This window comes from Heterodontus francisci, chromosome 20 (genome assembly GCF_036365525.1).
Source record: "Heterodontus francisci isolate sHetFra1 chromosome 20, sHetFra1.hap1, whole genome shotgun sequence".
Taxonomy (NCBI): domain Eukaryota; kingdom Metazoa; phylum Chordata; class Chondrichthyes; order Heterodontiformes; family Heterodontidae; genus Heterodontus; species Heterodontus francisci.
Window position 1 is genome coordinate 75,670,295 of NC_090390.1, and position 14,364 is coordinate 75,684,658.

The 14,364-nt window shown below is 43.2% G+C and overlaps 1 protein-coding gene across 2 annotated transcripts in view; it reads right to left on the minus strand.

Annotated features, from left to right (window-relative positions):
* Positions 1–14,364, minus strand: part of cfap58 (cilia and flagella associated protein 58) — a 224,973-nt gene that overhangs the window by 184,769 nt on the left and 25,840 nt on the right. For both annotated transcript variants that reach the window (XM_068053026.1, XM_068053027.1), the window contains exons 4-5: positions 11,116–11,272; positions 4,629–4,823 (exon numbers count right to left, since the gene is read on the minus strand). In XM_068053026.1, coding sequence (XP_067909127.1) covers positions 4,629–4,823; positions 11,116–11,272 — 352 coding nt within the window. The remainder of the gene's footprint in view (positions 1–4,628; positions 4,824–11,115; positions 11,273–14,364) is intronic.

Here is a 14,364-nt window from a genome sequence, read left to right on the forward strand (position 1 = left end):
CACAGACTTGATGGCCAGATGCCCTTTTTCTATATTCTGTGCTCTAACATTATCTGAAATTGTGCTCCTACATGCCTTACAGTGGAAATTGCAAATGCCATAGGGGTGCGGCGGAAAACACCTTTCTAAGAATAAATTTAGGCACATTGTTGGGGCAGAGTAAAATGAATTACACCCTGCAACTCACTTTCTGGTATCTAACCTGGGAGTACTCAATGCTGATACTTCCACCTGAAACAGAAATTAAACCCTTCACCTCGCAGAGCTCAACAATCACAAAAAAAACAAAAAATTTTTTAAATGAGATGTTTTTACCTTTTTTGGTTGGAAGTTGCTTACAGTCTATCAACAAATGAAAGCCTTTTATAAAAAGAATCAGCCTAATACTGAATAAAGTATTTTTACTTGCCTTATTGTTGTTGGGATAGCTTTGCCTCCATGACCTTTTTCTCAAAAGTAAAGGAGAGAGGAAACAAAGTACTGAAAATTGGTAAATATCACAGCTACAAAGGCAGTGATGAGACAGAAAGTGAAGGCTGGGGAGGAGAGTCAGAGGAAAGAGAACTGTACAATGATGTAACTAAGGAGCTATACATCTGTTGCCCCCTTGCATCATTGCAGAGCATCCTGAAGGGAGAGGATGAACAGCCAGCAGTCGTGGTCCACAGCGGAACCAACGACATAGGTAGAAACAGGGATGTGGTCCTGCAGTCAGAATTTAGGGAGCTAGGTAAGAAATTGGCAAGCAGGACCTCAAAAGTAGTAATCTCCGAATTACTCCCAGTGCCACACGCAAGTGAGTACGGAAATAGAAGAATAAGACAGATGAATGCTTGGCTGGAAAGATGGTGCAGGAGGGAGGGCTTCAGATTCCTGGGACATTGGGACTGGCTCTGGGGGAAATCGGACCAGTACAGGCTCGACGGATTGCACCTGAACAGAGCCAGGACTGAGTTCCTTGCGGGATGTTTTGCTAGTGCTATTCAGGAAGGTTTAAACTAGTTTGTCAGGGGGATGGGGACCTGAGGATAGACTCAGCTGGTACAAAAATCAGAAATTAAAATGGAAGGCAAAAAAATTAATGGATGAGAGGAAACAAGGGCTAAAAAATAAATTTTAAAAAAAAAAGAGTTTAGCAGTGCTCAAGGTTATCTATTTCAATGCAAGGAGTATAGCAAATAAAGCAGATGAGCTGAGGGCACAGATAGATACGTGGCAGTATCATATCATAGCTATTGCTGAAACATGGCTTAAGGAGGGACAGGAATGGCAGCTCAATGTTCCTGGTTGCAGAGTTTTCAGATGTGATAGGGAGGGGGATAGGAAAGGAGGGAGAGTGACAGTTTTGGTCAAGGAAACTATTACAGCTGTGAGGAGGGATGATATGTTGGAAGGCTCATCAAATGAGGCCATATGGATTGAGCTAAGGAACAAAAAAGGGGCAATCACACTGCTGGGAGTGTACTAGAGACCCCCAAACAGTCAGAGGGAGATGGAAGAGCAGACATGTAGGCAAATCTCGGAAGTGCAAGAACGATAGGGCAGTAATAGTTGGGGGTTTTAATTACCCCAGTCTTAACTGGGATAGTTTTAGTGTGAAAGAAATTGAGAGCGCAGAATTCTTGAGGTACATTCAGGAGAACTTTTTTGCCCAGTATGTAGCAAGTCCAACAAGAGAGGGCACAGTTTTAGACTTAGTTTTAGGAAACGAAGATGGGCAGGTGGCAGCAGTGGCAGTGGCAGAGCATTTTAATAAAACTGACTGAATTATGATCAGTACTAACATAATCATAGTAAGGGACGAAGATAGAACGGGAGTTAGCGTTCTCAATTGGGGCAAGGCCAATTTTACTAAACTGAGGAGTGATTTAGCGAAAGTGCACTGGAAACAGCTACTTGAAGGTAAATCAGTGTCAGAACAGTGGGAGACATTCAAAGGGGAGATTCAAGGAGTTCAGGGTAAACATGTTCCCACAAAGAAAAAGGTTGAGACAGCCAGATCTAGCGCCCCATGGATGTCAAGGAGCCTACAGGTAGAAAAGGAAAGGTTATGTCCGACACCGAGAACTCAATATTACAGAAAGCCGAGAAAAGAATAGGAAGTGGAGGGGTGAAATCAAAAAGGAAATTAGGAAAGCAAAGAGAGGGCATGAAAGAATATTGGAAAGCAAAATCAAGGTGAACACAAAGATGTTTAATCAATACATTAAGAGTAAGAGGATAACTAAGGAGAGAGTAGGGCCCATAAAATATCAAAAAGATCACCTATGTGTAGGAGCAGAAGATATTGGTACGGTTCTTCATGAATACTTTGCGTCTGTCTTCACAAAAAAAGGGGGATGATTCAGATATTGTAGTTAAGGAAGAGGAGTGTAAAGTATTGAATGTGATAAACATAGGGAGAGGAAGTATTAATGGGATTAGCATCCTTGAAAGTTGATAAATTACCAGGGCCAGATGAAATGTATCCTAAGCTGGTAAAAGAAGCAAGAGAGGAAACAGCAGAGGGTCTGACCATCATTTTCCAGTCCTCACTGGATACAGGTGTGGTGCCAGAGGATTGGAGAATTGCTAACATTGTACCTCTGTTTAAAAAGGGAGAGAAGGATAGACTGAATAATTACAGGCCAGTCAGTCTAGCCTCAGTAGTGGGCAAATTATTGGAATCTATTCTGAGAGACAGGATAAACTGACTATCAAGGATAGTCAGCATAGATTTGTTAAGGGAAGATCTTGTTTAACCAACTAGATTATGTGCTCGGTTCTCTCTAGTGTAACTTGAACCAGTGATCTTTTGACCCATTGGCAAGAGTGCTACTAAGCAAAGGGTGCGAATCGCCTAAATTCAGCCCTCCGGTGCTTTATCCAAGTGGCCATTCCTCATCAGACAGTGAGTGTGGACGAGTTATTCTAATGAGAGGACAGCATGGATTTGTTAAGGGAAGATCTTGGTGACCAACTTGATTGAATTTTTTGAAGTAGTAACAAGGAAGATAGATGAGGGTAGTGCAGTTGATGTGGTCTACATGGATTTTAGCAAGGCTTTTGACAAGGTCCCACATGGCAGATTGGTAAAAAAAATAAAATCCCATGGGATCCAGGGAAATGCAGCAAAGTGGATACAAAATTGGCTCAGTGGCGGGAAACAAAGGGTAATTATTGCCGGTTGTTTTAGCAACTGGAGGGCTATTTCCAGTGGCGTTCCGCAGGGCTCAGTACTAGGTCCCCTGCTTTTTGTGGTATATATTAAACGATTTGAATGTAAATGTAGGGAGCATGATCAAGAAGTTTGCGGACGACACAAAGATTGGCCGTGTGGTAGATAGCGAGGAGGATAGCTGTAGGAAGATACTGATGGTCTGGTCAGATGGGCAGAAAAGTGGCAAATAGAATTTGACTTGGAGAAGTATGAGGTGATACATTTGGGGAGGTTAAACAAGGCAAAGGAATACACGATTAAGGGGAAAATACAGAGAACTGTAGAGGGAGTAAGGGACCTTGGAGTGAATGTCCACAGATCCCTGAAAGTAGCAGGACAGGTCAATAAGGTGGTTAAGAAGGCAGATGGAATCCTTTCCTTTATTAGCTGAGGGAAAGAATATAACAGCAGGGACGTTATGCTGGAATTGTATAACTCATTGGTTAGGCCACAACTTGAGTACTGTGTACAGTTCTGGTCACCTCATTACAGAATGAATGTAATTGCACTAGAGTGGGTACAGAGGAGACTTATGAAGATGTTACCAGGACTGGAAAATGCAGCTATGAGGAAAAATTGGATAGGCTGGGGTTGTCCTCCTTGGAATTAGAGAAGGCTGAGGGGAGATCTGATTGAAATGTACAAAATTTTGAGGGGCCCTGGATAGAGTGGAGGTGAAGGGTCTATTCACCTTAGCAGAGAGGTCAGTGACGAGGGGGCATAGATTTAAAGTGGCTGGTAGAAAAACTAGAAGGGAGATGAGGAAAAACTTTTTCACCCAAAGGGTGATGGTCTGGAACTCAAAGCCTGAAAGGGTAGTGGAGGCAGAGAACCTCAACTCATTCAAAAGGAGTCTGGATATGCACCTCAATTGCAGTGAGCTGCAGGGCTACGGACCAAATGCTGGAAGGTGGGATTCGAATACGTGGATCGTTTTTCAGCCGGCACAGACATGATGGGCCAAGTAGCCTCCTTCTGTGCCTTAAACGTTCTATAATTCTATGTTTGCAAAGTTGGAAGGAAGAGCTCCATTTACATGTAATCAAAGACCTGCATGAATTACTGGTCATCAATCTCCCATGCCAGTGTAGGTTTTAGTCACTGAAAATGCAGCTCTTCCCAATCAGTTATGTGAATAGCAGCATAGTGAATTTCAAAAGTTTACCTAGTTCGCAATTTTTACACCAGCTGTATTTAGAGTAGAGCCAATGCCCACAATTACTAATGAGAGACTATCCGTTCCAGATGGTTTCACTAGCAGAGCATTTTCCAATTGTACTGGACTGCTAGAGTTGGCTCTCTGCCCATGAAGAAACTGCACCTATGCCAAAAGCACAGTCAAAACAAATATCCCCCATTCACATCCTCTGTATTTTTGATTAGTTGGTTCGAAGGTTGCAGTATTGCTGGGAGATTGTGTCCTGGTTACCTTTTGTTCCTTGAGCTGCAGATCCAATTTCTGATAGTCATCTTTGGTCTTCTGCTGTTGTATGATCAGTAATTTCATCTCAGCTTGACTATCTTCCAGTTCTCCCTTTAAGCGTGTCAGTTCTTTCGACAGTTTCTCCTTCCGCCGCATCTCGCGGGAAATCTCATTCTCTCGCATCTGTATGTCATGCTGAAGCTACAGTCAAAAAATTGGTGTAGAATAAAGGGCAAAGGAACATGCATTAGAGCTCGGAGGAAAACATGCGCAATTAAGGCTAAAGAATTGCTTTTAAAAATCACATAGTATTTCAGTCTATATTGCTAACATAATAACTGATGCCACAAGAATTGCAGACACCTTCGTGCAAAACGTCTTTTCGAAGTGAAGATTTTTTCTTTACTTTTCCATTAAAATATGCCACTCTATGAATATTTTTCTATTAAGATTTTAGAATCCTCATTAATTTATTTTTAATGAATTCATTGTACTCCAGTGTTTCAAAGGGCTGCTGGTAGACTGCAAGTTAGAGTTCAGCACATTAAGAATATTTTTATTTTACAGTTGCACTCAACATGCTCTAAAATGTCTTTCAATTTCAAGCAAATGCAATCTCTAAGATGACTAAGATTATTAAAGTACAAATTGATATCAGCCCCTAGACCAGAGCCTCTGTAATCAGACATGGCAGTCCTATCAGCAAGGTTGCGATATCTTAGTTTCTGGATTGTCAAAGCAGTGAGAGGTTCCAACTCTTTGGGCATCGTCTGTTACAATCCAAAAGACCATGTGGTGAAGGAGTGAACATGAGCCAATCTTTACACGCTTTATAAGCATTTATTTAGAGATACACAAAACAAACATGCGCCTCCTAACCCAAAAACCACAGTTTCAGTCTGTTCCTATTTATAGGAGCATAAGTGAATCTCCAGTAAATGCCCAGCACTGACATACAATTAAATACAATTAATATCCAATTAACAGATTCCATTCTCCCTCTCTCTAATTAAAATTAGAGTAAATAAATTTCAAAACAAATTAAATCAAAAAGACCTCCATATTATGTACAAAGTATTACCTTGCAAGATGCCCCTCCTCTAGGACCCCTAACAATTTATTTGTACATGCACTGGTTTTTGTAAAACAATCCAACAATTGATTGTTTGCATGAAAGCGTTTAATTTTAGAGTTTTCCTTTATCTCCGACATTTGTATCAAGCCAGGAAGGTCAATCCGTCACCTTTTCTTACTCACACTTTTTGGAGAGTGTATATTACCCTACAAGGGTCGATTTATCTGCATAACATTCAGTACACCCATTGTTCAGAATCTCACTTAAAATACTTGACAAATAAAATTCCATAATCTACTGCCTCCACACGATCCAGTGTTTTGGCTGCCAGAGTACTAATCTTATTAATAATACATTTCTTAAATTTGGCAGCACCACCCCATATCATCAACATGCTCATGCATGATACTAATAAAACATTGCGGGATCTGGTTTCAGTAGAACACGACCCATTTCAGGAAAAGAGAGCTCATTGAAAAATACCATGCCTTGCAGGCATCATTCAAGTCATAGACACTTTTGTTTAGTTTCCAGTTTTCTTTCTGCATCTGCTGCTTCTTTGGGTAGTTTCAGAAACACTTCTCTCCAAACAGTATCGCCTTGCAGAAATGCGGCTTATATGTTGATTGACCTACACATCCATGAGTATGTGGCCAAAATAGCTAAAAGGATTTTAAAGATTACTTTTCCAGCCATGGGAGAATCCACTCTAACATCTGTATCACCCTGTCGCTCTTTAAAACCCTTAGCCTCACTTTAGCCTCATAACTCCCAGCTACAAGGTTTTTTTAGTACTAATCTACCTATGTGATAAAGCTGGTTGACCCTTATCGGATACCTCAGAATAAATCCAAACTTTCTCCAACTAACATTAATACCCTTTGATCTGCCTCTTATTCATTCATCTTTATTGGTAGCCACCAAAACTTCACATTCATGAAGACTTCTGCCTCTAGTTCTGTTGCGAGATTGTTCTGTGGTCTTTATTTCATTCTCCAATCTACTCAAGCTATGGCCTATACTTGCACTTTTATTCCTGTAAAGACTACGAATGCAAGATTTCCCTCTTGCACTATCGCAGGTTCTTTCCCCAGTTCCTGATCGCTTTCTGACACAAAAGTCCGTAGCATTTAAAGCAGCCAGAAGCACTGCACAAAGAACAGCCAGGCGCTGCGCAAATGACTACTGGCAACACCTGTGCAGTCATATTCAGCTAGCCTCTGACACTGGAAACATCAGAGGAATGTATGATGGCATTGAGGGCTTTTGAGTCAATCATGAAGATTGCCCCCCTCAAATCTAAACCAGGGGACACAATCACTGACCAACACAAGCAAATGGACCGCTGGGTGGAGCACTACCTAGAACTGTACTCCAGGGAAAATGTTGTCAATGAGACCGCCCTCAATGCAGCCCAGTCTCTGCCAGTCATGGATGAGCGGGACGTACAGCCAACAAAATCGGAACTCAGTGATGCCATTGATTCTCTAGCCCGAGGAAAAGCCCTTGGGAAGGACGGCATTACCCCTGAAATCAAGAGTGCTAAGCCTGCTATACTTTCAGCACTCTACGAACTGCTTTGCCTGTGCTGGGACGAGGGAGCAGTACCACAGGACATGCGCGATGTCAATATCATCACCCTCTTTAAGAACAAGGGTGACCGCGGTGACTACTACAACAACTACCTGGAATCTCCCTGCTCAGCATAGTGGGGAAAGTCTTTGCTCGAGTTGCATTAAACAGGCTCCAGAAGCTGGCTGAGCGTGTCTACCCTGAGGCACAGTATGGCTTTCGAGCAGAGAGATCCACCATTGACATGCTGTTCTCCCTTCGACAGCGACAGGAGAAATGCCGGGAACAACAGATGCCCCTCTACGTTGCTTGGATTGATCTCAAAGCCTTTGACCTCGTCAGCAGATGTGGTCTCTTCAGAATACTAGAAAAGATTGGATGCCCAAAGCTACTACGTATCATCACCTCATTCCATGACACCATGATAGGCACAATTCAGCATAGCGGCGCCTCATCAGACCCCTTTCCTATCCTGAGTGGTGTGAAACAGGGCTGTGTTCTCGAACCTACACTGTTTGGGATCTTCTCCCTGCTGCTCTCTCATGCGTTCAAGTCTTCAGAAGAAGGAACTTTCCTCCACACAAGATCAGGTGGCAGGTTGTTCAACCTTGCCCGTCTAAGAGCAAAGACCAAACTACAGAAAGTCCTCATCAGGAAACTACTCTTTGCTGACAATGCTGCTTTAACATGCAACACTGAAGGGTGCCTGCAGAGTCTCATCGACAGGTTTGCGGCTGCTTGCAATGAATTTGGCCTAACCATCAGCCTCAAGAAAACGAACATCATGGGGCAGGACGTCAGAAATGCTCCATCCATCAATATTGGCGACCACGCTCTGGAAGTGGTTCAAGAGTTCACCTACCTAGGCTCAACTATCACCAGTAACCTGTCTCTCGATGCAGAAATCAACAAGCGCATGAAAGGCTTCCACTGCTATGTCCAGACTGGCCAAGAGAGTGTGGGAAAATGGCGCACAGACACGGAACACAAAAGTCCGAGTGTATCAAGCCTGTGTCCTCAGTACCTTGCTCTACGGCAACGAGGCCTGTACAACGTATGTCAGCCAAGAGCGGCGTCTCAATTCATTCCATCTTCGCTGCCTCCGGAGAATACTTGGCATCAGGTGGCAGGACCGTATCTCCAACACAGAAGTCCTCGAGGTGGCCAACATCCCCAGCTTATACACACTACTGAGTCAGCAGCGCTCGAGATGGCTTGGCCATGTGAGCCGCATGGAAGATGGCAGGATCCCCAAAGACACATTGTACAGCGAGCTCGCCACTGGTATCAGACCCACCGGCCGTCCATGTCTCCGCTTTAAAGACGTCTGCAAACGCGACATGAAGTCCTGTGACATTGATCACAAGTCGTGGGAGTCAGTTGCCAGCGTTCGCCAGAGCTGGCGGGCAGCCATAAAGGCGGGGCTAAAGTGTGGCGAGTCGAAGAGATGTAGCAGTTGGCAGGAAAAAAGACAGAGGCGCAAGGGGAGAGCCAACTGTGCAACAGCCCCGACAAACAAATTTTTCTTCAGCACCTGTGGAAGAGCCTGTCACTCTAGAATTGGCCTTTATAGCCACTCCAGGTGCTGCTCCACACACCACTGACCACCTCCAGGCGCTTACCCATTGTCTCTCGAGGTAAGGAGGCCAAAGAAGAAGAAGAATAGAGGAAGACTCCTATCCTCAGTACACATTTTTGTACAAACTAGTTAAAAATTATGACTTTTTTCTCTCCTGTATTAACCGGATACGAGCATTAAAGTGCATTGGCCAAATACTGAAGTTAATTTCACTGACTCGCAGGGTCAGTTTCTCCAACTCGCCAATTCCTTTGATCACATCACTCACTGTTGAAAATAACAAATTTTAAAAGTTACAGAAATAGAAAAAAAAAGTCTCTACAAATGTCTAATTTTCAAAAGGAGTACTGATATTTAGGCTAATTATTGACTTTTTTAAAAACCTGATTGACCTTCTGTAACATTAGTCAGAACAAAGTTTTAAAAAAAGCCTCTAGGGAGTTGCTTTTACTCATCTCCCATTCTCATTCTTTTGTCTCCATTGTTTTTCTTTGTGTCTTCAATTCATTTGTATCTCTACGGCTCACACATTTTCTGCCTTTGTCAACTCTGTATCTCTCTGCGTGGCCCTGACTGGTATAAACAGTTTGACACATACAGAAACAATCTGATTCTCCCTGTTAATCTGCTCTCTTCCTTTTGACATTCAGTGAAACGTGTAAAACAGAGTCACCTAAGGGACTTGCATCAGGTGTCCCCAAGTGTCCTTATTTTCAAAATGGTCATATGTACAGTAAGTGGATGTGCACAGGATTAGCCCTATCTCCTGCGATATTCCTTCTTTGTTTTGCTCTTTCTTGGGATTGTGCCAAATTCTGGAACCCTGCCAGCAGGATGTAGTTTCAGTTCTACTTTCAACCGTTGAGTTTCCCAGTTCATTGCCTCCTGGGCTGATATTCCATTCATGAAGGGGTGTCCCGATTCTGGGATCTGCCACGTTTGCAGCCTGCACTGCTGAGCAAAAACATCCAAGAGTCAGGATGCCACCCATGAACAGATGAAGAGGGGAAATCGAGAAATTACAGCACAACTGAAAGTTCCTGTAAACCCCTTTTTCCTTTTATATTCCACCTTTTATATTAAATATTCGTCTCTATCTCAATACACATGTGGTGAAGGATCCCACAGTCTAATAGCCCTCAGTTTAAGATCCTTCCTCCGCCCTTCCCTCTTGGTTCAACCAGATTACAAACTGCTCCTCTCTCTCGGTGCTGCTCCATGTCTTTGCTCCTGGCTCTGCAGAAAATCATGGTGTCGACCCTCATGCATAACTGCCTCCTTTGAGTCCCAATCTCCTGACTCGCAGTCCTCTTCTCTTTCTCCAGTCCCCTTCTTTTCCCTTTCTCCTTCACTTCCCAATATCCCATTCCCCAGTCTCCATCTCTCGAGAGACCCCATCTCTCCCTCCAAACCCCTATTCCCCAGTCTCTACTGCTTCCCACCCCCAATTTCAGAGCCTCCCCCGAATGATGAGACCCCCATATATCAGACCCCCTCCTGAATGTCAACATCCATAATTCCCAACTTTTCAACCCCCTCCCGACTGCACTCCACATGGTTGCGGCTCTCTGCAGCACTCGTTGGTTAGCATCATTGAGTGGAGGAGGGGCACACTACGGAGGGAAATGTAATGCGATTTCACCACATAAATAATCTAGATGCAGCACCCTGGAGACTCATGTCCCATTTTGCGGGAGTACCAGTGATTCTGCTACAGTTCCCAGCTTTGGCATCTATAGCCGTAGAGAAACCCCTCTATCCCTGTGCCAGCATTCAATCCTAGAAATACAGCAATTGCACTGCCATGACAGATGTTGAGTAAAGAAATCTTCATGACACAAAAGCATTTCTTTCATGCGGTGCCACCTCGCACTTACCCACATCTCCTGTTTATTTCAATTGCAAAGAGACTTGGTGCATTGAAGGCTATCAGAAATGTAACATTTGCGAGTGTCTGAGATTTCAAGGTGCGCTTGTATCTATTACAATATAAGTTATTTGAGACTGTCAATAAGAGTAAATTTTTTTTTTTTGCAGGTGTCCATTTCTTGGGAAGTGTCCATTTGTACAGATCTAACTGTATAACTAACTCTCCTCTCCCCAAGTGGATGCCTTATTAAACAATTTAATAATTGGGTGATCAAGACTTCCAAATAAATTTTGTGAAGATATAAATTGTTGAATAACCTGCTGACATTGAGTCTAGGCTCGCACATGAACAGTCATCATCTTCAAGAGAAAAGGATTGGGAATAGGAGATTACCAACCTGCGCCATGTTCTGATCAGCCTCGTCTTTAAGATGCTCATACTCTTGCTCATTGGCTGCCATTTCTGTAACTTTATCACGTAGGGCGACGACCTCTTTGAGCAGTTCATCTCTATCTTTAGTCAGCTGCTCTTGTATTCTCAGCAAATCATTAACACTGTACAACACAAACCACAAAGGGCTTCATTGCATTTCTCAGGGGGGAGAAGAACATATTTCAGATTTATCAAATTTGAGAGCTTAAAAATATTTTCTGACCTACCAGAATACAAAACGTGATATTGTTCATTCCAAATGAATAAAGCAAGTAGTTACTAGTGCTAGAGAGTCAATTCTAAAAATGTGCACTCCCAAAAAAAAAAAAAGAGCCTCAAACCCCGACCCAGGAGCCAATAACAGAAAATCACAGACTGTGTCTAATGACCAGAAAATTGTGGGGAACAAGCCAGCAATTTACCACTATGCTCTCAGCAGGCAAGGTGCCCTGCTGGGAGCACAATTTTGTCAATTTTGGAAGTTTTTTTGTTCAAAAAACTAAAAGGGGTCTGTGTGCCTTTAAGACTGAGAGCAGTTTTTATATTCTCTGGCAAGAGTGTGAGAGCTGCAAGTCTGTTTCCTAAGCAATAGCAAGAAAGAAAGAGAGATCACAGGCCATACTGTATCAGTTTGACTGTGTGTAAAGACTGGCTAGAATCAGTTTGAACTGGCAGACCAGCGAAGTATGCTCTTTGAAGGAAGGAAGGATTTGTCTCTCTCGCCTAAAAAAGTGAAGACCCAGGAAAGATAAATTGGCATTATTGGAGGTAGCACATTCCTTTTTTACTTCCAGTCTCTAAGATGTCTCTACCTCAGGAGTGACTTTCTGTTGCCTTTTGTGTTTCTGGGAGCTCTAGAAACTCAAAGAACAAAGAACAGTGCAGCACAGGAACAGGCCATTCAGCCCTCCAAGCCTGCGCCGATCTTGATGCCTGCTTAAACTAAAACCTTCTGCACTTCCGGGGACCGTATCCCTCTATTCCCATCCAACTCAGTAAAGTTTCTACTGATAGACTGCTAATTCAGAAATCTAAATTGACCTGTTGTAGACCTTTCAACAAGGAGTACAACATGATGCCTACTGCAGCCGAAGTACCCTGAATGCCTCTCCACTACATACTGCTCATCAAACTCGCCTGGAGACTTCGAGTGCCATCTAACTATTCGTCTCTGGGATACCTCACTGAACTGGGAACGTAACCCACCAAGACTTACAACCCAGTTGCTTTATTATTGCTAACAACAGCTCTAATTTAAAACATTATTTTAGAACTGGTTAACCATTGGTTTTTAATGTATGTGTGTGCGCATGAGGGATAGGAGGAATTTTAAGTTATAAAGTCTTTTCAGACATAGATTTATCTCAGTATTGTTTAAGATTTAGTTTATTACTAAATTGTTAATTTGCTGCTGTTTAAAGATACTTGGTTTGGTTTGTTTTATTCTGGGGGTTAATAAAGTGCTTAATTTAGCTAATTTCTGGTAGGTAGGAAACTTTAATAATATGCTGTAACCTGGGGAGTAATGGGACTGAACTGGCAGTGCATTACTCCTGCCTCGGTCACAACATCAGCCCTTAACTTGCATAGCTAAGGAACGACAACAATCCTTGACGTTTACGTTTAGTTAGCCTCTCACTCTCCCCTCCACTTTATACAGTTCTGTGGAACTGGATAAAATAATGAGGAACCAATACATGGATTGGTGAAACTATGCATTGGAGCATGGGCCAAGGTATCATGAAAGGATGGGATTCACACTTAATCTCCTAACTTCAGAGTTTTCTTGAATTGGTCAATTGGAAATGAATCCAGTCTCACCTGCCTTCAACCTTCAGTGTGGGAAGATGCTTGGGATCTGTAGGACAGCTGTCACAGCTGGGAAAAGTTAGAAAAGTAATAGGCTTTAAGCAAGTGAAAGGGGGGAGTGTGCAAAGAAGAACAAAAGGGAAGGTCTATGATAGGATGAAAGACAGGAGAGATTTAACGACAAAAGAGTTGGTGGTGCAGGGCCAAAGGGAGTGGTAATGGTACAAGTACAAGATACAAAACATGTGTATCGAGGAGGTGTGAATGGCAGAATGATTAACATCTCTCATCCAAAAGCAAAAACAAGGGAAAAATGGGACTAAAACGGAAACCTGCAAAGAAAAAGGAAACAAAATAGGGGCTGAGATTATGGTCTGAAATTGTTGAACTCAATGTTGAGTCTGGAAGACTGTAAGGTGCCTAATTGAAAAATGAGGCGCTGTTCCTCAAGCACGCATTGAGCTTCATTGGAACACTGCAGGAGGCTGAGGACAGAGAGCTCAGCATGAGAACAAGCGGAGAATTAAAATGACAAGCAACTGGAAGCTTAGGGTCATGCCTGCAGACTGAACGGAGGTGTTCTGCAAAGCAGAACTTGCTCTCACACTGAACAACTTCTTCTTTAACTCCACTCACTTCCTCCAAACAAAAGGTGTTGTGATGGATATCTATATGGGTCCTAGCCATGTCTGCCTTTTTATGGGATATCTGGAACATTCTTTGTTCCAGTCCTACTCGGGTCCCCTCCCTCACCTCTTTTTACGGTACATTGTTGACTAACAGTGCTGTTTCCTGTTCTCACCCTGCATTAGACACTTTCATCAACATTTGCTTCCAATTTCCACCCTTCTCTCACCTTCATGTGGTCCAACTCTAACGTTTCCCTTCCCTTCCCTTCCTCGACTTCTCGGTCTCCATTTCTGGGGATAGGCCATCAACCAATATTCACTATAAGCCCACTGACTCCCTCGCTACCTCAACTTCCTCACACCCTGCTTCCTCTAAGGACTCCAATCCATTCTCCGTTTCTCCAGATCCGTTGCATCTATTCTGATGCTATCTTCCGTACCAGCACTTCTGATATGACTCTCTTTTTCCTCCCCCCATCATGGTTGACAGGGCCCTTGACTGTGTCCATCCATTTCCTGCACTTCTACGCTCACTCCTTCCTCTCCCTCCCAGAACCATGATAGGGTTCCCCTTGTCCTCACCTTCCACCCCACCAGCCTCCATCTGTATTCAACAGATCATCCTCTCTCATTTCTGCCACCTCCAGCATGATGCCACCACCAAACACATCTTCCCCTCCCTCACCTTTCAGCATTGCAAAAGGATCTCCACAACACCCTGGTCCACTTCTCAATCACCCCCAATACCCTCTCCCCTTCCTACAGCACCTTCCCAT